Source organism: Balaenoptera physalus (genome assembly GCF_965194825.1).
Source record: "Balaenoptera physalus genome assembly, chromosome: 20".
NCBI lineage: Eukaryota > Metazoa > Chordata > Mammalia > Artiodactyla > Balaenopteridae > Balaenoptera > Balaenoptera physalus.
Window position 1 is genome coordinate 58,880,051 of NC_138901.1, and position 25,291 is coordinate 58,905,341.

General features: G+C 41.4%; 2 protein-coding genes across 4 annotated transcripts in view; one reads left to right on the forward strand and one right to left on the reverse strand.

The window, feature by feature from the left end:
* Positions 1-3,095: 3,095 nt before the first annotated feature.
* Positions 3,096-17,568, reverse strand: SCO1 (synthesis of cytochrome C oxidase 1). 2 transcript variants are annotated; one of them, XM_082441455.1, is made up of 6 exons: positions 17,237-17,567; positions 16,079-16,169; positions 13,168-13,365; positions 12,333-12,425; positions 8,793-8,908; positions 3,096-4,013 (listed from the first exon to the last, which is right to left on the reverse strand). In XM_082441455.1, exons 1-6 carry the CDS (start codon positions 17,519-17,521, stop codon positions 3,879-3,881), a joined length of 918 nt encoding a protein of 305 aa, XP_082297581.1. In that variant the 5' UTR covers positions 17,522-17,567; the 3' UTR covers positions 3,096-3,878. The 2 variants fall into 2 exon arrangements, with proteins under 2 accessions (XP_082297581.1, XP_082297582.1); XM_082441456.1 differs by lacking the exon at positions 3,096-4,013 and adding an exon at positions 4,020-4,950 and having other exon boundaries at positions 17,237-17,568.
* Positions 17,569-19,915: 2,347 nt separating this feature from the next.
* Positions 19,916-25,291, forward strand: part of ADPRM (ADP-ribose/CDP-alcohol diphosphatase, manganese dependent) — a 386,060-nt gene continuing 380,684 nt past the window's right edge. For both annotated transcript variants that reach the window (XM_082441418.1, XM_082441419.1), the window contains exons 1-2: positions 19,916-22,467; positions 24,199-24,816. In XM_082441418.1, coding sequence (XP_082297544.1) covers positions 22,425-22,467; positions 24,199-24,816 — 661 coding nt within the window. In that variant the 5' untranslated portion in view covers positions 19,916-22,424. The remainder of the gene's footprint in view (positions 22,468-24,198; positions 24,817-25,291) is intronic.

The window sequence follows — 25,291 nt, forward strand, 5'->3', positions numbered from 1 at the left end:
CCCAGTTCCACGTCACCATTCCCAGAGAACGAAGTCTCTCCACCAACACACCTGAAATGATGCCATCAGTCAACAATGGTGAGGGGACACCTGAAGTTTGCCCTGAAAACTGTTTTTTTTTTTCCCCTCTAGTTAATCCACTACCTAACCTTGGCAAGAGGGGGCTATTTCGGGCTACCTTCAAGTTCAATAATATAATTATACAAAATATAACAAAAATAACAGCTACATAAAAACTGAGCAGCACCGTGCTAGTTTAACTTAAGTGTTCATAACTGGAGCCTGAGAACACAGCCTGAGTGGGTCCTTAATACTCTGGAATGATACCCACCCAACACTAAACAGCAGTTGCCTATGAGGAAGGTGGGGGAGTGCTGGTTAGAGAGACTTGAGCTTGACCTGCCATGTCTAATTTTTTAAAGGAACACATTGGTGGATTTCCACTACAATAAAAGATTAATGTTGAAGATCCAAAGGAAATGCATCCAAATAGTTCCCTGGTGGTGGAACAATGGTGGTTTAAAAAAATTTCTTCAACTTTTCTGTATATTCCAAATTTTTATGTTATAATCATGGAAAGACAAATAAACTTTAAAGTACATTCTTTTTTTTTTTTTAATTTTAGCAATTTCATGTATCTTTATTTATTTATTTTATTTATTTATGGCTGTGTTGGGTCTTCGTTTCTGTGCGAGGGCTTTCTCTAGTTGCGGCAAGCGGGGGCCACTCTTCATCGCGGTGCGCGGGCCTCTCTTGTTGCGGAGCACAGGCTCCAGACGCGCAAGCTCAGTAGTTGTGGCTCACGGGCCCAGTTGCTCCGCGGCATGTGGGATCTTCCCGGACCAGGGCTCGAACCCGTGTCTCCTGCATTGGCAGGCAGATTCTCAACCACTGCGCCACCAGGGAAGCCCTAAAGTACATTCTTAAATGAATAGAAAATACCTAAGTTCTAAAGAGGGTACTAAGGAACATGTGGCTAGAGGTTATTAATTGTACCTCATTAATAAATAGGAGTAACCAGCCATATCTTTACAGAGTAATGTAACTCAGAACTACGAGTAAAAAGTATCAGCTAAATGGATGAAAAATGCTTGTGTGACTGCTCTTTGAAAGGGTAGCTCTCTCTCTCACACACACACAATTTAAATTGTGCTATATGCAAAATAAAACACTTCTTTAGAGCACTATTGGTGATGTGAAAATTTTAATTTAACCTTGTATTTAAAAACAATGAGATATTTTACAATCTCTCATGCAGATGCATTCACAATTTCAAATCACTTACTGGGTTCACATTAGCTGTCCAACCCTCACGGGCTTTCTACTGGTATTCAGTGAGTCTCGGCTCTTACACCTGAGGTATCAGCTACCTCACAGACAGCCAGATGCAGAAAGTACTTCCGGGCCTGCTGCATGGACAGCATTCTTTTAATTTTCAAATAAATGCCATTTCTTAAAATATTAATTCCACTGAAGAGTCCAGCAAAAACACCATAACCCACCCAGGTCAAGGTCTGCAAGTGGCACTTTGCTGAGAGGCAGCCTTGATTTTAATTTCCCGAGATTCACAATGGAAAGGTTGCCCCATGGGTACACAGTGCCCCCGTTTTGTCTGGATTCACAAGGTCCCCATGAGTGCCCCACAGCACTGGGACAGGCAGGGACCTGACTAGAAATTGGGACCCAAGTTCTAATCTAGATTCAGGAGTGAAGCCAGCACCTTAATCTCTGGGATTGTCCGCTCATGAGCAGAGAGAGTTGTCATCTGAGGTGCCTTTCCCTGCTTCTAAGCCTTTAAACTTGACACTGGAATGAAGAGCAAATAAAAGCTTTCTTCAAAAGCTTCTGTTCCTTTTCTGGATCATGACACAAGCTCTAACCTGCAACAGCTGAGAATGAAGACTGAATTTTCTCCGGCACTAGCTGCTGCAAAGTGATCCACACAAATGTTCTGTGGCTTAAAACAGACCATCTTTTTAAATGTCTGGCATTTTAGATACTTAAGATCTCTGTTACATGAGAGTAGTCTTTTATTAAGTTCCTCTTAAGAACCTTCTTGACAAGGTTCCTAGGAAAGTCATTCCAAACCAACTACTCCTGAGTTGAAGTTCATATAAACTAAATCTTGGTATTTTTTTAGTAAGGGAACCTAAAAGGAGAATGGCACTGTATGAGTTCGCTAGGGCGCTGTCACAAAGTACCACAGCACTGGGGCTTGAACCACAGATGTTTATTGTCTCAGCAGTTCTGGCGGCTAGACGTCCCAGATGAACGGGTCGGCAGGGCTTGTTTCTGCAGGCCTCTCTGTGTCTTCACGTGGTCTCCTCTCTGCCTGTGTCCCAATCTCTTCTCATAAGAACACCAGGCATGTTGGATGAGGGCCTTCCCTAAAGGCCTCATTTTAACTTTATCACCCTTTTAGAGACTGTCTCCACTGGGTTAGGACTTCAACGAACACATGAATCTGGGGGAAAGTTCAGCCCATAACCACTACAGGGTTTATGACTTTTCTTTTTCACATGCCTTGACATAAATATCTATAGTAGGTTTTAACATAAGTATTGAGAATTTACAAACCAAAAGATAGCACCGTGTCACGTGCACAGAGCACAGAACTGATGTGCAAGGAAAGCCCATGTCTGATGAGGCGCCACACCTGTTACGGTTTGTTGAGACTTTCAGAGGCTTTGCAGCAGCTTCAGGTGGAGAATGGTGATGAACGGTCAAGTCCAGACAGCAGGGAAGTTAAATTCAGAATCAAAAGCCAGCATCTTCCTGAACGGCTGTCTGCCTAGCACTTTGTGGATGGATGCACCAGAAGATGATGCACCTAACTCACCCAGATCCAAACCTGCCCACCTCCACCCTCAAAACAGTCTCTCGAGGCCCCAGTCCCCCAGCCACCGCATCGGAGGCACCTGGGGTGGCACGTGTGAACACAGGTCTTTGCATCCTTCCTCAGCTCAGTGAACCCAGCCCTGGGCCCGGGAACCTGCACTTTAACAAGCACCCACCTACCCGCCCCCTCGAGTCTGGGGGGTCTCAGCCCAGAGAGCTATAAGCTGCCATCTCTGCACCCACGAGAAAGGCCACGGTTGTCCAAGCTGCAAAACTGAGCACACCTTTATTTCAGACAAGTGCAATCCAGTACAGGCAGGAAGGTACTCTGTACACACTCATGATTTGTATCCTCTTATACCCATTTGGCAGGTCCCTGAAAGCCTGGCACATCATTCAGCTAAAAATCACATGAAAGATCCTTAGGGAATCTGATCTAATGGTCTGCCCCAAACAACAGATTTTCTCCCCACTAGTAAAATCAGCACCTGCTGACAGGGGAACACAATGCAAACCTGACAGTGATTTTCATTAACAAGCAAGACTACACTAATGCTTTCAAGCATAAAGATCAACTGTGAATGTCAGAGAGCCTAATTTGATTGTTATCAGCCACCAAGAACTCAAAGAGGAAAGCCAGGTCACCACGGCAGTTACGCTCTTCCTGGAAATTCACCACAACCTGACAGAGCAAGAGTGCAAGACACTGGAGAGACAGCCGCGCTGATCAGACGGCCCTGCTCACGTGGAGAGACCCCATGGCTGCGTCCTTCCCTGAGGTCCATTCTGCTGGCTTCACGGAAACTTGGTCCTCTGGTCTCAAGGCGACCATCTGGGAGACTTCTGGTTGTAATCTTTACAGTTCCAAGAATCCATCCTTGCTGAACCCAAGAGTAGCATGCCCTGCCCAAAATTTAGGTGTTCTCCTGGTATGAAGGCCATTCCGTAGGCTGCATGTATATACATATAAGTATCGGCCCCTATGGGAGACAAAGCTTCCTTCCTCTTTAGCAGAATAGCGCACAGCCGCACTGCTTTGGCTAGCTCTTTTTCCTGTGTTCCCTCATGTGCGCAGCAATCGAACCAGCTATTTCTGCATTCTTCTTGTTCTGGCCAAAATAATCTAGAAACTCACCATCTGGTCCAATCAAGTACATTATGATTGTATGATCCACCTGCAGAGAAAAGGGGGGGGGAAGGAGAGGATGACAAAAAGTTCACCAAAATAAGCTGCTTATTTTACTGAATAAACGCTGCAGGATAAGAGACTTCACATTACTAGTTAAGCAACCTTTGTAGCATCTATTATTTATGGAACAGGCCTAATAAGTCTATTATACTAAGTACACAGCGAGGAATTATCTAAAATCTTTCCAGAAACGTGCCGACTGTTGCCTGACACGTCAGCTAGAACTTGGAATTCTTTTGGTTCAGTCCTTAACACACTCATCCACATAATTTCTGAGAAAAGAACGCACTTCTAAGAAATGGCCACTGCCAGCCTTCATTAAACAGCCAATGCTTGTGGAACAGCAAGGCCTGCTTGGGAAGAGCCTACATTTATGAGTAAAATATTTCATCTGACCCCTTAACTATATTATAAAGAGACACCACACGGGATTAAAAGTGTTGGTGAAAAATACTTTCTTTATTAAGTTCTTGGGTATATTCTTTTATGTTTTAGGAAGAACTGGTTATCATTCAACAGGCTAAGTTCTGCTTACCATGTTATATTACAAACAAAAACAGAAAACTAACCACTAAATATATAATATATAAATTCTAATACAGTATTTAGTCCTCATATTAGTGCCTCAGATGGAAACACGAGAACGAGTGTTGTCCTCCCCTAAGAAATGTTACTACGCTGAACAATCCTACCTGAAGCACATCACCCAGAGGTTCCTCAGGAGCCGTAAGTGCTACACCCCCAAGGAGTTACCTTAAATCCATTATCCACTTTCATGGCAAAGTTCTTAAAGTGTTCCTAGCTCCACCTAAAGTTTAGACTAGCCATCAATTTTTTTTAGTTATATGCTTCCACAAATCCAATTTTAAATGAGTTGAAGACTTGGCACTTAGAATTCTTGGAATTTATTCCAGGCTTGATTGCTGTTTGGCAAGACAAAAAGAAAGACAGGAATGCGATCATACATACCAAGCTGGAGACAGCCCACATGTACCAGACACACATGATGTGTCTGTTAGGTTATCGTGCTTTTATACACACACGTTCATAAAGCGAGAGTAAATGGAAAGAGCCACTTGCTCATTCACATAAGGAAAGAATGCAGACCCAGCGGGCTCAGCCAGCTGGCGATCTCGAGGGGCTGCGAGTGGTTCACTGCGGGAGGACAGGGAACCCACGCTTCTCCAACTGTCTGACAGAGTCAGAACCAGGTCTCCAGGTGTCTCTTAAAGCCCTACTCCACAGCTTACACCTCTCTTTCTCCCCATTTCTTCCTCTTTCCTATTCTTTCTATTCTCTCTCCCCCTTAAAAAACCAGAATTTCAGCGTGTGTTGGGCTTATTTTATGAGTGTTCTTCACATAAACTACTTTCTAATACATAATAAAAATATCGTTCTACACAAACTGTCAAACTTGTCAGTGGTCACGTCTCAGTGTTCACTTGGGTTGTGGGCACAGCAAATCATATGTAAATAAGAATGAAAGAATACACAGTAAATGTATACAATGAAGTCTTCCACTCCTTCCAGACTCCCAGAGTCCCTCAGTTCTCCTCAGAGGGCACCACTACCACCAGTTCCTGCTGTTATTCTTCCAGAGAAACCCTCTGCATCTATTAGTGTGTCGATAACCACCTATTTCTTTTTAGACAGAATTAACAACACACTATACTTGTTTTCTCACTTAGCAATATACTGGGCGTTGTTCTGTATCAGTACATATATAGTAGCCTTTTAAAGAATGGTTGCTTGGTTTTCAGTCTTTTTTACAAACAATGCTATAGGTTATCTCTGTAGGACAAATTCCAAAAAATGGGGTCTCTAACCTAAAAAGTATTCCACTTTAAAGGCTGACGATACTGACAAACAGCCTTCTTACGAGGGCGTATCAGTTTAATTCCCATCAACAATGCATGAAAGTGCCAGCCGGTCCAATTTCACTCCAACACTACAGCATTTTCTCTTTTCCTAAATTAGATTTTGACAATATCTTTGGCCTTTCTGATCTAACAGGTGAAAAATGGCATCACATTATACAATTCACATTTCTTTTATTGTGAATAAAACTGAACATCTTTTCTTAGGTGTGAAAGCTATTTGTATTCTTTTGCAAAAGTACTTCCTAATTAATATTTAGAAAATAATGTAATACTATACATATAACGCAATGATGTGCACATTTAGCTTTCAGTGGAATCCTAAACGTTTGTAACCTGGGTTACATATACTATGGGTCAGAGGATGCCACTCGTATTCAAAGCCAGAAGCTCACCTCTGTTGCTATCGAGATTAAGAAAACTTCATTCCTTTATATCTCAACCTTTAAGGTACTCCCTCATTCCCTACATGTCCTTAAATCTTAAGAGAAGTTTCCCATACCATCTTGCGGATGAAAATCTGTAACCTCAAGGGACAGAAGTCATACTAATGAAAAACCCAAGAAGCTGGAGAGTGTCTCCCCCTACTGGCTGATTTGGCAAATGTACAGCAGTGAACTCACTGATTCTTATCAAACGTCACATTCTTATAGCAGTAGACCAGTATTTACTTGTCAAAATGGGGTCTGGGATGGGTTCTAGAGGATCCAAGAATCTCCATAAGACGTACATATTTACATCTTGATTTTTAAGACTAAAGAACTTAATATCCATATTCTGGATTATCTGCATGGCTACCTTAGAGTGCAAATCTCAGTGCCCAAACCTTATTTATGTTTACAAGCTCCCTGGCACCTCGCTGTATACTGCTGGTTACGGTCAGACAAGAAAAAGATGCATTCTTACTAAGTCAAGAACAACCAGTCCAGGTAGGCTACACGATGAAAGGTTTCAAAGTAATTTAAGTAAAAAACTACGAGGGGCGGCTGACTACAAAGGTGGGTGTCTCAAATCACATTCCTGTGGTGAGCAGCGCTTCGGTTTCAGCCAAGTATCTCTTATTACGTTAACTGAATGTTTTACTTGAGTTTTATAAGTTGTTTGCTTAATTTGTAAAATTTATTTTAACTCTAGAATTATGAGCTATAAGCAACAAGACTAAAGGGTGTTACCTAGTTTACAACTGTACGTATGTAAACAATTGAATAAAACTATTCAGCACCGGAAGTCAGACGGACTAGCTCAACTGCTCCCACTACCATCACAGGTTAAACTTCAAAATCAGTCAATACAGCTCTCTTTCATAGGAAGAGTAAAGAATTCTGAAAAGCCCTTGTTTCTCCACAGCTTCCTTTCTGCTCTCCTCTCATTCTTCTCATGCTGCTGGCGTGACAAGAGGAAGCCACAGTAGGGTCCCTCTACTTTCCTTAAACTTAGGGTGTAAGAAGAAAATGCTCACTTTTCTTGTCTTTTTCTCCCATGAACCCAAGTTTCCCTAAGTCTATGAGGCACCAGAACTAGAAAATAAGATTACTGTGTGGGCTTAAGGCAAAGGGACCAGAAACGTGCTTTTAATTTAGGCCAAAGGCTACAGTGCTGGGACTTCCCTGAGGGCGCAGTGGTTGGGACTCTGTGCTCCCAGCGCATGGGGCCTGGGTTCGATCCCTGGTCAGGGAACTAGACCCCACACGCATGCCGCCACTAAAAGATCGCGTGTCACAACTAAGAAGCCCGCCTACCACAACTAAGACCCAGCACAACCAAATAAATAAATAAATAAATAAAAGATTAAAAAAAAAAAAAAAAAGCTACAGGGGCACATGTGCTCCAGGTTCAAAAGTGGTGAGGAAATCACAGTGGGCCGTAGAGACAAAGCACCACAGTGGGATGTCCCCTCTGCATGTCACTCTTGGGAGCTGGCCATGGCGTTGCTGGAAGAGCAACGACTCAAGATCCTGACCATCTTTCTTTCTACAAAACCAGTTCTGCGGCTGGAAAGGCTCTTATGATTAATCACTTTGTCTAACCAATACTATAGAGAAATTAGAGCATGACAACTGAGGAAAAAACCTGAAATAATACTAAAATACAATGTCAACTCTTCATGTGATAGGGAAAAACGTCCACATTGAGAAGGAAACTGGGTGCGTAGGGGTGGCGCTTATGCTTCACTGTGAAACCACTGACGAGAAGAGGAACAAGGTGACCCAGGACTCCTGGGCAGCGCCGATGAACGTGAAGACAGCTCTTTAATGTAAGAGCTACAGGAGAACAACCTGATAGAATTTGTTCTTCATCATTAAAAAAACTTTATCAAGTACCTAATTATGTAGAGCATAATAGCTGCAAACGCAACTAAACACAAAATTATGCAAACGCATAGTTGGTATGAAAAGAAATCTTATGGGAAGTCTAGCTGCCTATGGCTTTCTTTTCTCTTGCTTTTCAGAATTCTTACTCACTCAACCCAAAAACGCAGTTCCCTACGGCCTAACACTACTTCTCAAAAGGAGTATATTTCTTATACCTCTTCATTGAGGGCAGAGAGAACCAATACAATGTTTATCAACTAAAATGAGCTTTGCCCCAAACGATTATATTCTATTGAATCTAAGATATCCCTGATTTTATATTGCCCTATAATTTTATGTGCCACTAGAAAAGCAGGCAATTAAACTCTAAGAACAATGAATATAAACAATCATCCTTCAAAAAATATATATACTTCTTCTATCCTTTCAAACATCCCTAATTATTAAGGAATTTGCTATGATCTCAGATTATCTTTCGTTTTAATTTCATTTTTAAAGCCAGTCGTCACGGAAAGCTATATGAATGTCTGGGATCCGGGAGCCTGTCCAGGTGTTGAAAGCAGTGCATTTGCTTACTATGTAGTCCTCATCTTCGTCCTTGGGGCCAGGGCTGTAATACACTCTGAATGCTCTGGCCATTTGATCGATCTCTTCTTTTGTGCCAGTTAAGCCAATCAGTTTGGGAGAAAATTCTAAATAAAAAATGAGAAAGACAGTGAAAAAGAAGCAAGCAAAACAACCATCCCTACACTTCAAAAAACAGTATCAGTTATACAGCAGCCCTACTGCCACTTTCTTCCTGTGAGTCCCTAAACATATCTTCATGTTTCAAAGAAAAACAAATTCGCATAGAACAAATGAAAATTCTCCTCTGTAATATATGTCACATTCACCAAGACAGATCACACTGGAATTAAACTAGAAATCAATGGCAGAAAGATATCCGGAAAATCCCCTAACGCATGGAAATTAAACACACTTCTAAATAACACATGGGCCAAAGAAGAAATCTCAAGAGAAATTTAAAAAATATCTTGAATAAAATAAAAATGGAAACACAACTTATTGAATCCATATAGTAGAAAAGAAGATCTAACATCAATAATATAAGTTTCCACCTTAGGATCTAGGAAAAGAGCAAATTAAATCCAGAGTATGCAGAAGAAGAGAATTAGAGCAGAAATCAAAGAAACTTAAAACAGGCTATTAATAGAGAAGAGCAATGAAACCAAAAGTTGGTTTTTGGTAATATATAAGTCAAATCCTTTCATGACTAGTAAAGAGCTGGAGGGAATATATTCTAATTATTTAAATCACAATTTTTGTTAATTTAGTGGTTCTTAAATATTTAGGTGTAGTTCTGAGATATGCTGAAGTTTAAAGATATTATTATGAATTAAGCACAACAGTTTTCCATTGTATCATATGAGAAAAAAGTTTGCTGACAATTAGTTCATACCAGATCAAAATACCTGTATCTCATTTTCTAACACATAATCTCACAGCATGCATTTGCTATTAAGTTTTTGGAATTTATGTAAGTAAGCTGGGGAAGTCACTTAAAACACCTGGATTCATCAGACTACTGAGCCGAGTCCAACATTTAACAGCAGTACCTTCTTCCAAAGGTAGAGGAAGCCTATTTTTATTCTTTGGACTAATTCATTCTAAATTGAAAAACTGCTCAGATACTGAAAAAGCAATGTAGCTTGTTCTTCTTCCCTACGCTCTGACTAAATGAAGAGAAGGTGAGTGAAGCCTCAATTAGTTGCACATCCAAACCTTTTCAAAAAATTGTTGAAATTGCAGTAATTTTCTAAATACCAACTTAAATATTTAAAAATCCCTCCCAAATGCAACTAGAAATGATCACATCATCAATCACTGTATGTACCTGCTGATGAAGAATATTACCGTAAGGTTTTGGTATTTCCATTAGGTACGGCAACTCAAATGTCTATTCATTTGGGGATTATCTAAGGTTTGGTTAATATGTGATAATAAACAATTGCCAGTATGACACACATTTAAATTGGAGATCATTTATCACCGAATGAGTTATACCTGCTTTTTACTGCTTTAGAAAATAACGATGCTATTGCTCAAATTTCTGACATACCTGTAAACTGTGGACATAAATTCTGCTTGTATATAATAAAAACTCTAAAACTTCAAAGAGAAAACAAACCTTTGTAACCTTGGGTTAGGCAAAGATCTCTCACATATGAAACCAAAAAATTATCTATGAAAGAACAAGCTAATAAACTGAACTTCATCAAAATGGAAACTGCTCTTCAAAAGCCATGGCTGACATGACAAGCCATAGACCGGGAGGAAATATTTGCAAATCATACACCTGATAAAAGACTTGTATCAGGACTATAAACAATAAATAAATAAGTAAAAATAAACAGCCCCATAAGAATGGGTAAAACATGTGGAGACGCTTTACCAAAGAAGACATACAGATGGCAAATAACGGCATGAAAAGATGCTTAATGTTAAAAGTTATTAAGGGAAATGCATTAATAAAACCACAATGAGATATCACTAAGCATCTACTGAAGTGGCTAAAATTAAAAAGACTGACCCTACTAAGTGTGCGAGGATGTGGAGGAGCTGGAGCTCTCATACACTGCCAGTGGGAGTGTAAAAATGTACCACCACTTTGGAAAAAAGTTTGTCAGTTTCTTAAAAAGTTAAACATTCACCTATCCCATGACCCAGCCACTCCACTCCCAGGTATTTACTCAAGAGAAATGAAAGCATGTGTCCACACAAAGACGCACGTGTACACGAGTGCTCAGCAGCTTTATCTGTAATAGCCAAAGACTGGAAATAACTCCAATGTCCATCAATGGGATACTACTCAGCAATAAAAATGAATGAACCATTGACACACGCTACAACATGGATGAATCTCAACATAATTACGCTGAAGGAAGTCATTAAAAAGAAAGAGCATATACTGTGTGATTCCATTTACATAAACTTCTACAAATGCAAACTAATCTATATTGATGGAAAGCAGATCAGTGGTTGCCTGGAGACAGGAGGTGGGTGCAGAGGAGGGACATGAAGGAGGAATTAGCAAGGGCACATGGAAGCTGCTGGGGGTGATGGATATGTTCACTCTGACTGTGGTGATGGTTTCCCAGCTGCACACATGTGTCAAAAGGTAACATACTGTGCACTTTAAGTATGTACTCTTTTTATATGTCAACTATCTCTCAATACATGAGTTAAATAATAAAATATACAGCATGTCTTACATAAGACACATTTTAAAATAACTCAAAGTTTTAGTGGATATGCATTAGAAGGTATCATACAATAAAAATAAATAGAAAACTATTCATTAGTCCTTCTGACCAGTAGCTTGTATCAATTCCACCATAATTAAAATGGAAATTCCTGATTTTTAAGCACGCATGTTCCACACACTAGTACAACAACAAAACCTGTCTGATCAGATTTTTATTCTCATCACTTTTTTCAGCTGAAGAAACTTGAATTCAGAGAAATTACCCAAGCTCATAAGAACCTAAATATTCATCCTTAATTCTACCATAATTTATAGTCTTTAAAAGTACCTTCTAATAGTTTTTAAGTGCATGTTGAGATGTTTGAATTGAAATTCTTCCTTAAAATGGTTATAAATGTGTTTATCATTAATATTTTAGATTTATAAAATATATACTATGAATTCAAAATGTGCTTATATTTAATAATTTTTCTTTAATCTCCCAATGAACATACTCCCAGAATGTCTGTCTGTCCTAATTTTACAAAGGGAAGAGTGAGGTACTGAGCTGGAATCAGAAGCAATGTGTCCCCTCAATTCAAGGGTCTCTTTACTTTGTTGATATATGAAGGCCAAGTTCAATCTTTCCTCTGTGACAAAATAAAGAGCCCTGCACCAGGAACTGAGAGGCCTCTTATTTATTTACTTACCGGCCACAGTCACAATTCTGAGCCTCTTTTCATCCACCTGTAAAACTGGTGACAGTACCATACGTCCCCCGTATCTTACAAAGCATTCCAAGGTCTGAATAAGCTGATCTTTCAAAAACTTTACGAGCTAAACAGATGTAAAGTATTGTGAATAAAACACACCTTTTACATAATTTGCGATGGCTTCTTTTGTGTCCCTCTCCGGGTCAATAGTGATGAAAAGTGGAGTTAAATCTGGCAGAGTTGGAATACTATCTGAAAGAAAGTTCTCATTAATCAGTATTCACATTCTAAGGGAAAAGACAAACAGCAATTACAGTAGCGTGTAGGGAGTGCTACAGCAAGGTGTTCAGGCAACACAGAGGGACATCTAACACGGATGGGGAAGGGGACGGGACAGCCTCCAGGAAAGGCAGATATATACACATCTGTGGTGCAATCAGATAGATAGCCTATCAAATACCTGCACCCCTGCACACATGCTGTTACTCAGAATCACATCACGTGTGATTCCTGTCTCTTAATCCAATGCAATGTTTGTAGGATTCCCCCGCCCCACCCACCATTTCTCAGGGGCAAAGAAACTATTAATAAGGACTGAATATCCTGGAACAGTTCATTTTAAGAAGGATGTGCATCACAGACCATACCACAGATCTCCTAGTCTAACCATCAGCCACCAGGGAAAAAGCAATGGCAATGTCAGTGATGAAAGGCTACAAAAAGAAAGGGACACAAAGCAGAGTTAAGGGAGACCCAGGCCACACCAACACTTTTAAGCAACCTAACATCTAGCATCAAAACAAGCTTCCTTTGGTAAAGAATAAGGTCATGGGAATCACAGCCACTAACAGCCTAACACTGAGATTTTATGTTCTCACAAACTGAATAATTACAACCCTCCACCTAACAGTAATATAAGAATGTGAAAAGCACAGTAACATTAGGGACATCAAGTAAACACATACTTTTTTATAGGAAGAGATGGCTTTCTTACCTATTTCATCCACAACTTGAATCATTTTTTCTAGTTCTTCTGGACAGATATCAGGGCAATGAGTGAAACCAAAATAAATCAATACCCATTGACCCAGGTAGTCCTTATCAGTTTTGGGCTCGCCAGTATGAGTTGTGAGGGAAAATGGGCCCCCAAGTAAAGGCTTTCCGATGCTTCGCTGCCGTTCCTTCTCCAGCTCTTAAACACACACGAACACACACCGAAGGGGAAAAAAAAAGTCAATCTAACCACAGGTACTCATAATGCCTGATCTATGGTTCATTCTATACTACTGACTGAGGGCACAAAATGTGGAAGAAATAGCCTCAGTTTTCAAGAAGCTTAAAAAATCTTTTAAGAGAAATAAGCATAAAACAATAAAATAAAATCAAGCGCTATTGTATATAGTAAGGACTACAAGAAAAGAGAGTGGTAAAACTCTTTTCTTCCCCTTCCAGAACAATTCAGTCCTTAGCCATTAGGTGTGGCCACGACGGGGGTGAGGGCACAGCAGAGCAGAATGTCTGAGCCCAAGTGGGCCAGGCGGGCGGCCTGGCAGTGGGTGTCTGAGCCTGAGTGTGCTGAGGAGGGCAGCTGCATGGGGACAGGACAGCAGTAACGGGAACTCAGTCACATACAGGGGCGCGACCAAGTCAGGAAGTCCATTAAAGAGCTACAAATGAAAAGGGAGTTAGAACAACGGAAGGAGAGAAAACTAGAATGAACGCTGAAGTACTGGAAAGAAATGGGAGGCACAGTACAAACTTATAGTTTCCATATAGACAGATACAGAAATAAGTATAGATGTAAACAAGCACATCTCTCTCCTAGCTCTGTCCACTGAAAGGACCCAGGGGCGGATACACCCCAAGAGCAATGAGCTCATATCCTGACTTCTAATATCCTCCTCCACTAAAAGGAAACGAGGCTTTTTAGAGAAACGGCTGATACCAGGACTGGGGCAGAGAAAGTACACGAACCTAGAACATCCTTTTGTGTCAGAATTAAGTTCGAACCCAAAGCACATAGGAAGCATGTCAAAAGGAAACAGAAGCCTGTGTCGAAGGGGCTCCCACTGACCAATCTGGGACAATGTGAGCATCAAACCAAAGACAATAATGGATTACAACTCACTGGCTTGCTAGGAAATCATGAATCACACTGATATAAATAAATGAATTGAGAGTTTGATGGGGAACAGAATATTTACATGTATAAATACATAATATTTACATGTGTAAATGTACATCACAAAATACACATTAATTACATTTTCAGTAGAGAAGCCTGACAGACACCACCTTAATCAAGTGATCAAACTGAACTTAAATCAGTAATGGGACAAACTGAAATCATATGACACCTGACTAAATGCAATGAGAACACAGCGTCCTGAATCTAACCATGAGGAAACATCAGACAAACCCAAACGAAGGGACAGTCTACAAAACAGCTGGCCTGTAATCTTCCAAGCTGTCAAGGTCATGAGAGTCGGGTAAAGGCTGAAAAACTGTTACAAACTGAAGGAGACCAAAGAAAAAACTAGGTATGAGGTGTGGTTCTGAACTGGATCTTTCTGCTATAAAAGGAGGGCATCAGTTGGGACTTCCCTGGCTGTCCAGTGATTAAGACCCTGTGCTTCCACTGTGGGGGGCACAGGTTCAATCCCTGGTTGGGGAACTAAGATCCCGCATGCCACAAGGCACAGCCAAAAAAATTAAAAATAAATAAAATAAAATAAAGTAAATAAAAGGAGGGCATCAGTTGCACAACTTGAATGAGGTCTGAAGATTGAACGGTGTAACATATTGATATTAATTTTCTGATTTTGATGGCTGCATTGTGGTTATGTTGGAGAATGTCCTTGTTTGTAGAAAATACACAACAAAGTATGTGGAGATGATGAGGCATCATGTCAGCAAATACTCTCAAACAACTTAGGCACACTTTTAATGCTGTTTCATAATACAAGTTTTTATAAAACAAAATTATTAACTGAAGGTGAAATTCCAAACTAAAGTCAAAAGAAGCTTGGCTTTTTCTACAATCGTCTCTACCATTACTTTCCTAGTTTGTCAGGTTTCATTTTGAAATTGAAGGAACTTAACTGCTTATTAAAATATGAAAATCATATCAATAAAACACTGCTTGTTACACAAAAGAAATATACCTGTATATCAATATGGATCTTATATTCCTAAAGTTCTAAAGCCTATGAATTTTCACTCCCAGTTGTAAACATTATCCTTTGTATAATGTCATCAAAAGAGACTCTCTAAAGAATCAAAACAGAGTAAGTGATACTTTAAAGATTTACTGGAAACTTCTAAAACAAATCTTAAAAGTCCTGAAATATTCACTAAAATATAAAGTTCCTGTAAACAGTTTCTAAACAGTTTCTGAGTGTTAGTCCAGAGCAGGTCCTTGCCATGAAATTCCCTCTGGCCTGGCAGAACCTCATCTAGTGAATCCTTCACTTCTGTGTCTGTTTCACTGTCATGGACGCCTCAGTGGCTGGACTGCACCTTAGTCATCTTTGCACCCTCTGGACTTCTTACTATCTACATCCAGATCTGTCCACAATAAGTCTTTTCACATGGTTAGACAGTGGTGCCCTGAACAGATAAGACAGTGGAAAAACAGGTGAAATCCAAATAAAGTTTGTAGTTTAGTGAACAGCACTGTAAGAACTTTAATTTCTCACTTTTGATAAATTAGCCATAGTTATACAAGATATTAACATTAGGGGAAGAAAGGTGAAAGATACATGGAAACTCTGTCATTTTTACAACTCTTCTGTAAACCTAAAATTATTTCAAGATAAAAAGCTTAAAAACAACAGTGACAAAAAGATGCCAGTCCACAGCCAGGAAGGATTTTATTCAGCGCTGACCAGATGATATCTACTTACTCTCTGTCTTTTCTTTCTTGAAGTACTTCATCCCAACCAGTAAAACTCCTCCAATAGCAAATGTGATGGCTAAGGACTTCCAGGAAACAGGCTACTGGGGCAGAGATTTCAAAAATAAAAATACTAGAAAGATGCAAACATTTAATCACACTAAATTTATTACAGTAGTTTTTAAGATACCTACACACAGGCCTCAATCTTGTTAAATGGACAGCGTGTTTCACGTTACTTTGGGATGAGAAAATACTGAACGTTTCTGGGGATGCAGTTGCATCTGGGCTCCTAACACAATTACAAAGGCACTTCTTTCCAAGGGAAGGTTCCCTAAGTCGATTTCTTTTCATGTGGAAAAAAAGACCCAAGGCTCAATCAAGCACCATGATTGTTACCACGTGTGACCCAGATCCCAACTGCTGATTTAAAAACCAGTTAATCACCTGCTTGTGCTGATATTGAGAATACACAGAAATAAACCAAATAAATTTAGGAGGTTAACCTAACTCTGGCTTCCAAAAGTAACAAAGCCAAAGTAGAAGACAGCTAAAAGTGGAATGTCTTGCAAACTACATCATTATTTCTTTGTACTTTTTCCAAGTCCCTAGATAAAATAACTCATTAACCTTCCCCCAGCTCCGAAGACCACTTCTCTTGTCCATCACTAGAGCCTAGTGGCTCTTAAGTTCTTCGGGGGTCAGAACTAGAACCCGGGAGAAACCAAAGAAAAAAGGCATATCCAGCACGCCACTACGGCCCACATGTGCTCAATTTCAGCATATACACACCAGGCCTCCGAAGGGAGAGCCAAGTGATAAATAATAAAAATGCTCTGACGCTTCAATCATGGGAAGCTTAAGGTTGAGACCCACCCCCCGCTTAGAACACCTGAAACTTATTTTCTTGGCGCAAAAGCTAACTAAAATCCAAGCCCGGGTATCTAACCACGTGGAGAGGGTGGCGGTTCTGAGGTTCTCTTTACCGCAGAGGGTCCGTGCAAACCGGAGGGAAATGCGGGATGAGATTCTGTGACCCAGGGAGGTCAACCGGTGGAGTGGAGGACAACTTGAGGCCGAGTGGTTTCTGAGGTTATGACCAAGTGGGATGGGAAGGGCGCGCAGGGTTGACTGTCGAGCAAAGGTAGGGCTCCAGGTGTGCACTCACCCGGGGCTGCGGGGGACGCGTGGGGTCTCCGCCTTCCTTCGCCTCCGGTCCTGACGAGCCGGGCGGGGGCGGCCTCGCCGTGCTGAGGAGCCGGCACCGCAGGCAGCTGCCAGCGAGCCCCGAGGCCCGCCACGCCTCCTCTGGCGGCGCGCGGAGCCGCCCCAGCATGACCTTCGCGGTCCCCTCCCCGGGGCCCCAAACCCCGAGGCCGCGAGGCAAGAGAGACCAAAGTTTGCCACCTGGAAGCCGCATTATTCTGCCGGGCGCGCGCAACAACCCCGCCATGAGATCGAGAGACCGCGCCTCCTTTGCCCCGCCCCTCGACTTCCGGTACCGTTTCCGCTTCCTCCGAAAGGGAGGGAGAGCTACTCTTTCCGCTGCGCTCGATGGTGACGCGGTCGCCTAGCCGGTAGTCTGGGAGGCCTTCGCCGCGGAGTCGGCGCGCGGTAGGTGGTTCCTCGCGGCTGGAGGCGGGGCGGGGCGGGCCGGGCTGGGCTAAGCCTACGCGGGCGGGCGGGCGGCAGGGCCCTCGGGAGCTGGCAGGGCCCGGAGGACGGGGCCGCGTCGGAGACCGGGCTGCGCGGCGGGAGCTGGGCCGGGAGGCCTGAGTGCAGCTCAGGGGCCTGGGGCTTCGGCGACCGCAGCCTCTCCTCCCCCACCGGCTGCCCCCAGCCTCGGAAAAGAGAAAACGACGTCCGGAGGCGGCCGGGACCGGGCAGCCCCCGTCCCCAGCCTGGAGGCCGGTCGTTGACCGCTTTGCACCCCTAACGTAGAAGCGGACCCATTGCGCTTGAAATAATGTGCGACTTTTAAAACACATTTGCTGATTAGGATATTTGAGCGGTTAGGGTGACAAGGACTAGTCAAGTATGACTGAACTGCCTGGGACTTATATTCCCAGGGTACGAGGAACCTGACTAGAAATACCGGCCCTGTACGGAGTGGTGTCTCTCCTGCGTCGTGTCCCAGCCCTTGACTTGGGCTCTCTGGGCCCTAGGATTTCTACAAGCCTGTATTTACATAAGCCCCCTGTTAACTAGGCGGAGAGCGTTCGTAGGCTGACTTTTCATTCCTTGCGAAAGTTTAACTCGGCGTTCATTCTGCCTTGCCTTTGTTTTTGTCTCAGCATCTGCAGTGTTAATCTCTCTCTTCCCCGCCTCCGTGGCAGATGTGCAAAATACAGAAAAAGGAGGAAAAAAAAAAAAAAAGCTTTCTAACGTCCTTAACTTTGGATCCCACTCCCCGGGGCCTTTTTCAGGGCTTCGGCTGAGCGGAAGCATCCGGTGCCTGGTGATGGTGGCCCCGGGGCGGGGTATTTTTTGTGAACCGGCGTCATCAGCCAGTGTGCTCCTCTGCTCGCCCACCGGGAGGTTTGTAGTAGTCTGTAATTACCTGTGTTTCTTGATTCCTGAATTGAGCTGGAATTCTCTGGAATATCGGCTCAAAGTAAATGTTCAGCACTTCAAATGATTTTTAATCAAACTGATTCTTCTGTCTTGGACTTGCCCATGCTTCAGATCTTCTCCCCCCCTCCCCGCCTTATTTCTCTGTGTTTGTTTCTCCAGGGAGAAGGTAGTCCTCAAATTAACAAAAAGACACAAAAGTACCCTGCTTATTCAGGCAGTGAGTGTGTAAAACTGTTGTTCACCTCTTTGCTCAGTTGTAGGTTAATTGATCAGACAGCCGTCAGATACATTAAAATTGAATTCAGGGTTTTTTTCCAGCTGGTCTGTTAACTTCTATTTGCCAGAGTGATTGTTTTAATAGCTGGACCCTTTATTTGTTTACCAAAGCATTTTTATACAACTTCTTCATATTAAATTTATAATGTTAAATAAAATACTAGCTTCTAAAACCGTTCCTGGCTGAAAGTAGGTGTTTTATAGCTGTACATTGGATGAATTGCTAACACCTCTGAGCCTGACTTCATGCACCTGTAAAACTTTAGTGTTAAAAGATACCGAAAACACTGTCTAGTGTAAACCTGTCACTTGTGAGAGGAACATCAGAATGGTATTGGTATTGCTAAGAGAGCTCACTGAAATGGAGCCGGGAGGCCCTTGAGGATGTGTGACTTAGGCATGTCTCAGCCTGGATGGAATCTGACCTTTGACCATTTATTGTCCTAATGAAGTCATCCAGAACATGTGCTGGAAACTCACGATACCTAGCGGACCCGTAGCCTGGAATAATTCGTGATTCCTTAAAGACAAATATTTCTTGACTTGTGTCAGAGTCGATCACAGTTCTCAACAGGCAGCTAACTCTGTGGCTTTTCCTATTTATGAGCCCCTGACTCTTTCCCTTCCCCAGAACACTCTCAGTTTTGCCTGAATCTGTGTCTCCCGAATTGCAGTTCTTTTTTTTTTTTTTTTTTTTTAAATAAATTTATTTATTTATTTTTGGCTGCGTCGGGTACTTCGTTGCGGTGAGCGGGGGCTACTCTTTGTTGAGGTGCCCGGGGTTCTCATTGCGGTGGCTTCTCTTGTTGCAGAGCACGGGCTCTAGGCGCGCGGGCTTCAGTAGTAGCTCGTGGGCTCTAGAGCGCAGGCTCAGTAGTTGTGGCGCACGGGCTTAGTTGCTCTGCGGCATGTGGGATCTTCCCGGACCAGGGCTCGAACCCGTGTCCCCTGGATTGGCAGGCGGATTCTTAACCACTGCGCCACGAGGGAAGTCCCAAGAATTGCAGTTCTTAAGACCCCAAATAAACTCATTTCTTACTTGTAGCCTGCTGCATTGTTTTTTGGTTGACACGCTTTTATTACTCCTCTTAAACCACCAAGATCACAAACGAGTTTTTTTTCTTTTTTTTCCCAATTTAGATACTTTCCTTGAACGAGACAGGATGTAGATATTATCATCTGATATTTGTTCTATCAGTAGTGACAAGGCTGATCAAATTTTGTGCTTGACATAACCTTAGGCTGTTTGACTAGGACAGCTAGGCCTAACTTCCCGGCCCTGTAGTTCACTTGCTTCATCTCAGGTGCAGATCTCCGCCCCACGTGTCTAGCCACAGACATTTCCTGCCTCACCTTGCCTGTTACTGCTGTATCTAGCACAGTGAGTTTCAAGGCTATCCCCCCCAACCCCTTCTTTTTCCACAGCTACCTAGCCCATGTGGGTCTATGTATAAAAACTTGGCTCACGCATCCCTTCCCTGAGATGCTTCTGGCTTAGGCTTTGAGCATCTCTTTATTGCAGTACTTCCCCTTAACAGTCTCTCCTTAGTAAAGTCTAGACTTGTCACATTTTTTTCCTTTAACAGTAGTTTGAAGGGCTGTCTTTCTTCACAACCTCACCATAGATTCTTGAGGGCTTTCTACAAGGACCTTCAGCCTTCTGCCAGTCTTAATTATCATAGAAGTTTTTTATATCATCTTGTAGCAAGTTTTCAGCAAGTAAGCATCCCTGGGCATTTCCTCCTATTCTTGAAAATCATTGGTGCCTAAGGTGGTTTTCGCAGAATGCTGACTGCTTATCCTGCACCATGAATTTTTGTAGGACTTTTTTTGAAGAAATCTTGTGAAGTTTTCTACATTATCCTGGTCTATAAAAAGTTGGGGTAGTTTCATTTATCTTGAGGTTCACTAGGCAGATATATAATTAAAAAATAATTTTCTTAACACGTATAGAGTGCTTTATGATTTACAAAGTAGACCACTGTGCGTTAGAACTCAGTTGAATCTCACAACGAGTGATGAGGGTTATTTTGCTCTAAGAAACTGGAACTGCAATCAGTTCTAGGTTTTCAGCTTCACAGTTTCCAGCAGTTCATCATAATACCTCTTAACTAAAACTTAGATAACTTAGCGTATATAAATGGTGCAGGCAAAACTTCCAGAACCAAGTTCACTAAAAACTTGCTATTTTGCTTTCTTTTCAAAAGCAAATTATTTTCTTAGATCTTCTAATTCTTCCAGACTTTATTTTTCCCTAAACTTTAGAGTGCTTTTAAAAAACTTCATATTATAGACATTTAAAAACATGCATAAAAGTAGAGAGAATAAACCTCATGTACGCATTTTAGCTTTAACAGTTATTCTCTACTCATCTACTTGTTTGTGTGTATTTGGTGAAGGATGGGGAGTATTTTGAAAAACTTCTATGGCACTGGAATGCTTGTTAATTTTCTAAGTCTGCCCACTAGAGGTGTCTTTGAGTTTTTGATCTCTCTGTCCACCAGGATCAGTCTTTCTGAGCTCCCTCGCATCTCCCTGAACCATAAAACAAAAGACTCTAAATGAGCCAGAAGAGTCAATTCCCGGCCCACTTGGTTCTTTTTTGCCCTGACTCACTCACTGTTGATTCCAATTGTCTTTCCGTGAATGTGGTCTTGTCCTCCCTTATCTCTTATCTTTTCTTTAACAGATCACGGTATAAATTTAAGTTTCTGTTTTACAAAATAATTTCTGTGTTTAATAAAATGCATATTTTTTTCTATCCTTAGCCTTATCTTTAAAAGCTATATGTAATGAGCATTTTGAATCTCTTTTCTACCCTAGAACACATTACTGCTTTGAAGTATGTGGCCCTTGCTGGTTCTTTTCACATTACTTAACTTTCTTTAAAAAACTGGCAAATCTTCAGATACCCTGGAGTTTCCCTAAACTAAACTGTGTTCCAGTGGAAGGTGCATCTGATAGGGCTTTTGGTATCGCATGACAGAAACCTTAAAGCCAATTCACTTTGGCTTTACTCAGAGGAGATTTTGTTGGCTGATAGAAGTAAATGACCAAGAGTAGTTCTAGCAGGGACAGGTGGATCCAAGTGTTCACCTAGTGTTTCCAGGACTTGACTTCCTTCCATCGGTCACATTGCTTCCTTCTAGATTGGGTTTCTTCTCAGTTAACTGGAGTTAGCAGCTCCAGTCTTAGTTATCAGTTTTAGCAGAAGTAGTTCCAGTAGTTTTGCTAGTAGTTCCAGTGAAAGTCCCAGGGCTGATGCTTATTGACCCCCAACTGACCAGAGGGAAACTGGGCTTTTAGAGGCCAGGCCTGGGTCCTGGGTCTGCCCCTTCCCAGCCAGGAGGTTGAGGTTAAACCACACAGACTGAGAGTGAGGGTGGGTAGGTGCCTAAACAGACATTGGGATGCTGTGACCAGAACAGGAAATGAATGCTGGGTCGGCAGTGACAGGAGTCTGCTGGACAAGATCAAATTAATTGGGACCAAATATCCTCTAGGAGATGTACAGTACATATTGTTACCCTAAAGGCACTGAAGTTAAAGGTAAAAACAAACAAGCTTGTTTAGCAGGGGATAAAAGCATTCCCAGAAACCATTTTCTCTTAAACTCTGGTGATAACGTTCCAATGATAACACTTGCTAAATTATCTTCTGGTTTGATTCTCTTATTAATCTGTACTCGGAATCCCAAATATTTGAAGCCTTAAAAGACTAGGGGTTTTCAGCTTAAATGAGTTATGTATTTATTTTAATTGTATCTCACCTTGCAAATCAGATTATCTCGTCTATACTATCCCTCGTACATATTAACTGAGTTGGTATTTAGTGGGGTTTTCAGATGGGGCTGCAGGAAGAAATGAACAACAACAACAACAAAAAAGTATAAGAACACCAAGGAATTTTTCAGGGTTTCCATTGCTTTTTCTAGTTCTGTTTTACCTGTTTTGGGGCTCATTCTACCCAACCAGATTAAGGAAGGAATTTAGCTCATAATTGGGTAGATCACATAGAAAGTGTGTCATTAGTGACAAACAGTTTTAGACCAAAAAGAGACCCTTAATTCTCAAAAGTGTCAAATAGAAATCTGGCCCTTACTGCTGATTGTGGAGTTGCCACCTCCACCTCGTAGGAGCACTCTGACAGGATTTCACATGTCTGTAGAGGGTTAAAAAGGACTCAGTAGGAATATTCAGCAAATGACTGGAGACCAGGAGTCTGAAAGTAATTATAGAAACTACAAATGAATTTTTAGAAACAACTAGGTTTTAATAACCTAGACACCACAACACAATTTATTACTGTAGTTTTTATAGCAAGAATAGTTGATAATTTAGGGTCCTAGCCTTTGATTTTTATTTTAATCCTTAGTGTTCTTGGCACTTTTAAGAGATTACAAATGATTATAAATTTAGATTGTAAACAGTCTAATAAAGTAATAGCTTTTTCAAGTCTAAATCCCTAGCACTTGTGGTCCACTGAGGCAGGGCAGAGATCATGTATAAGAAAAAAAGAATACATATTTCCTGTCTTGGTTAGAGAGAAGGGGAATGTGTATTCAGGTTTTAAAAAGCTGGTACAAATTTGAATCCAACTTTTGAAGAACGAGGAATCACTACTCACAGAAATGAAAATAGTCATATCAATGTCGTAGTTTTTGTGCCAGATTTTTTTGTTTAATCCTCTCATCTTTTCTTCCTCTCTCTGTTATTGCATATATAAAATATGAGAAAATTATTTGAGGTGACCTACCCATCAACAAAGAGAAAAGATCTAGCCTAACATAATATACTCCTAGTGGGAACTAATGTATAAAGTACAATGAATGAGTGTAATATACAACTCCCCCCCCCAAAAAAAAATCTTGAGCTTTTGATAGAATTATTTTGGTGTTTGTGGAAGAAGGGGTGTGTGTGTGTGTTTGTTTAAAACTAGTGTATATTTATTAAAAATTACAAATTATACCAGATTTGAATTTGACTTTACTAGAACTAGAATGCCTGTTCATGAATAGGATAATACCCTTTTGTAAATTGCTGTTCTTCTGCAGAATAGAGGTTATCATCTGTTTTACAGATGAGAAAACTGAAGCATTTTGAGGACTTGGTAATTTGGACCTAAGACCATCAGACTCTGAAGCCCATGCACTTTTCTCTGTACCAAGCTACCTAGTGGGTTGACTATTAAGTTTAATATTCATTTTACTATTTTCTTCAGTCCAGTTAGAAAATTAGATGTTAATAACTTTATCTTTTTCACTTTCCTTACTTAATTTAGAAAACTATTTGGAGATTATGGATGCTAAGCCCGAACCTGGACCCCTCAGTGAGAGTTCAGAACTTCTTTTCTCCTTTGGAGTTATAGCAGATATTCAATATGCTGATTTGGAAGATGGCTATAATTTCCAAGGAAGCAGACGGAGATACTACAGACACAGTCTTCTTCACTTACAGGGTGCTATTGAACACTGGAATAAAGAAAGCAGCCCACCCAGCTGTGTACTTCAGCTTGGAGACATCATCGATGGATATAATGCACAGTATAAAGCATCGGAAAAGTCACTAGAACTCATCATGAACACATTCCAAAGGCTGAAAGTCCCAGTTCATCACGCATGGGGAAATCATGAATTCTATAACTTCAGCAGAGACTATTTAACAAACTCCAAACTTAACACAAAGTTTCTGGAGGACCAGATTGCCCATCATCCTGAGACTGTGCCTTCAGAGAATTATTACGCTTATCATTTTGTACCATTCCCTAAATTCCGGTTCATTTTACTCGATGCTTATGACATGAGTATCTTGGGCGTGGATCAGTCTTCTCCAAAATACCAGCAGTGCCTGAAGATACTGAGGGAGCACAATCCAAATACGGAATTGAATAGTCCTCAAGGTGAATTATTCCTTTGAGCTGAGAATCTAATACATTGTCTTTAAATTCTTCAGCTACCTTTTATTCAGCAGGAAGATGGACGATTAAGGTAAAAGTATATTGTCCTGTTGTTCAGGGTCAGGATTTCTCACACGCCTGATGGCACATGGATTGGTGGCATTTGGTTCAAGATTCATTTATTTAACAGATATCTGAGTGCCTGATGATCTGGCCGGGTACTTTTTCTAGGGCAGCGATTCAGAGGCGTAGGCAATACTGACAGTCCCACTTTTTTATGGATGGAGTGGAGGAAACAAGAAGAAAGTGGACGGGACAGATAATAAATGCAACAGAAATAAGTGATCAGTGCCACCAAGAAAATAAAGTACAATATTACAGAAAAGGACTAGGGGTACCATTTTAGTCAGGTGGCCAGAAATAGCCTCTCTAAGGAGAAAAGCATTTCAGCTAAGTGACGTGAAGGAGTCATCCTTGG

Bases quoted from the DNA above. Each gene is read 5' to 3' on its own strand.
- SCO1 (XM_082441455.1), bottom strand. From the start codon at position 17,521: ATGGCGGGGTTGTTGCGCGCGCCCGGCAGAATAATGCGGCTTCCAGGT. The intron at 12,426-13,167 runs GTAAGAAAGCCA...ACTTTCTTTCAG, and splicing joins TCAAGTTGTGGATGAAATAG to ATAGTATTCCAACTCTGCCA. The intron at 8,909-12,332 runs GTGTGTTTTATT...TTTTTTATTTAG, and splicing joins CATCGCAAATTATGTAAAAG to AATTTTCTCCCAAACTGATT.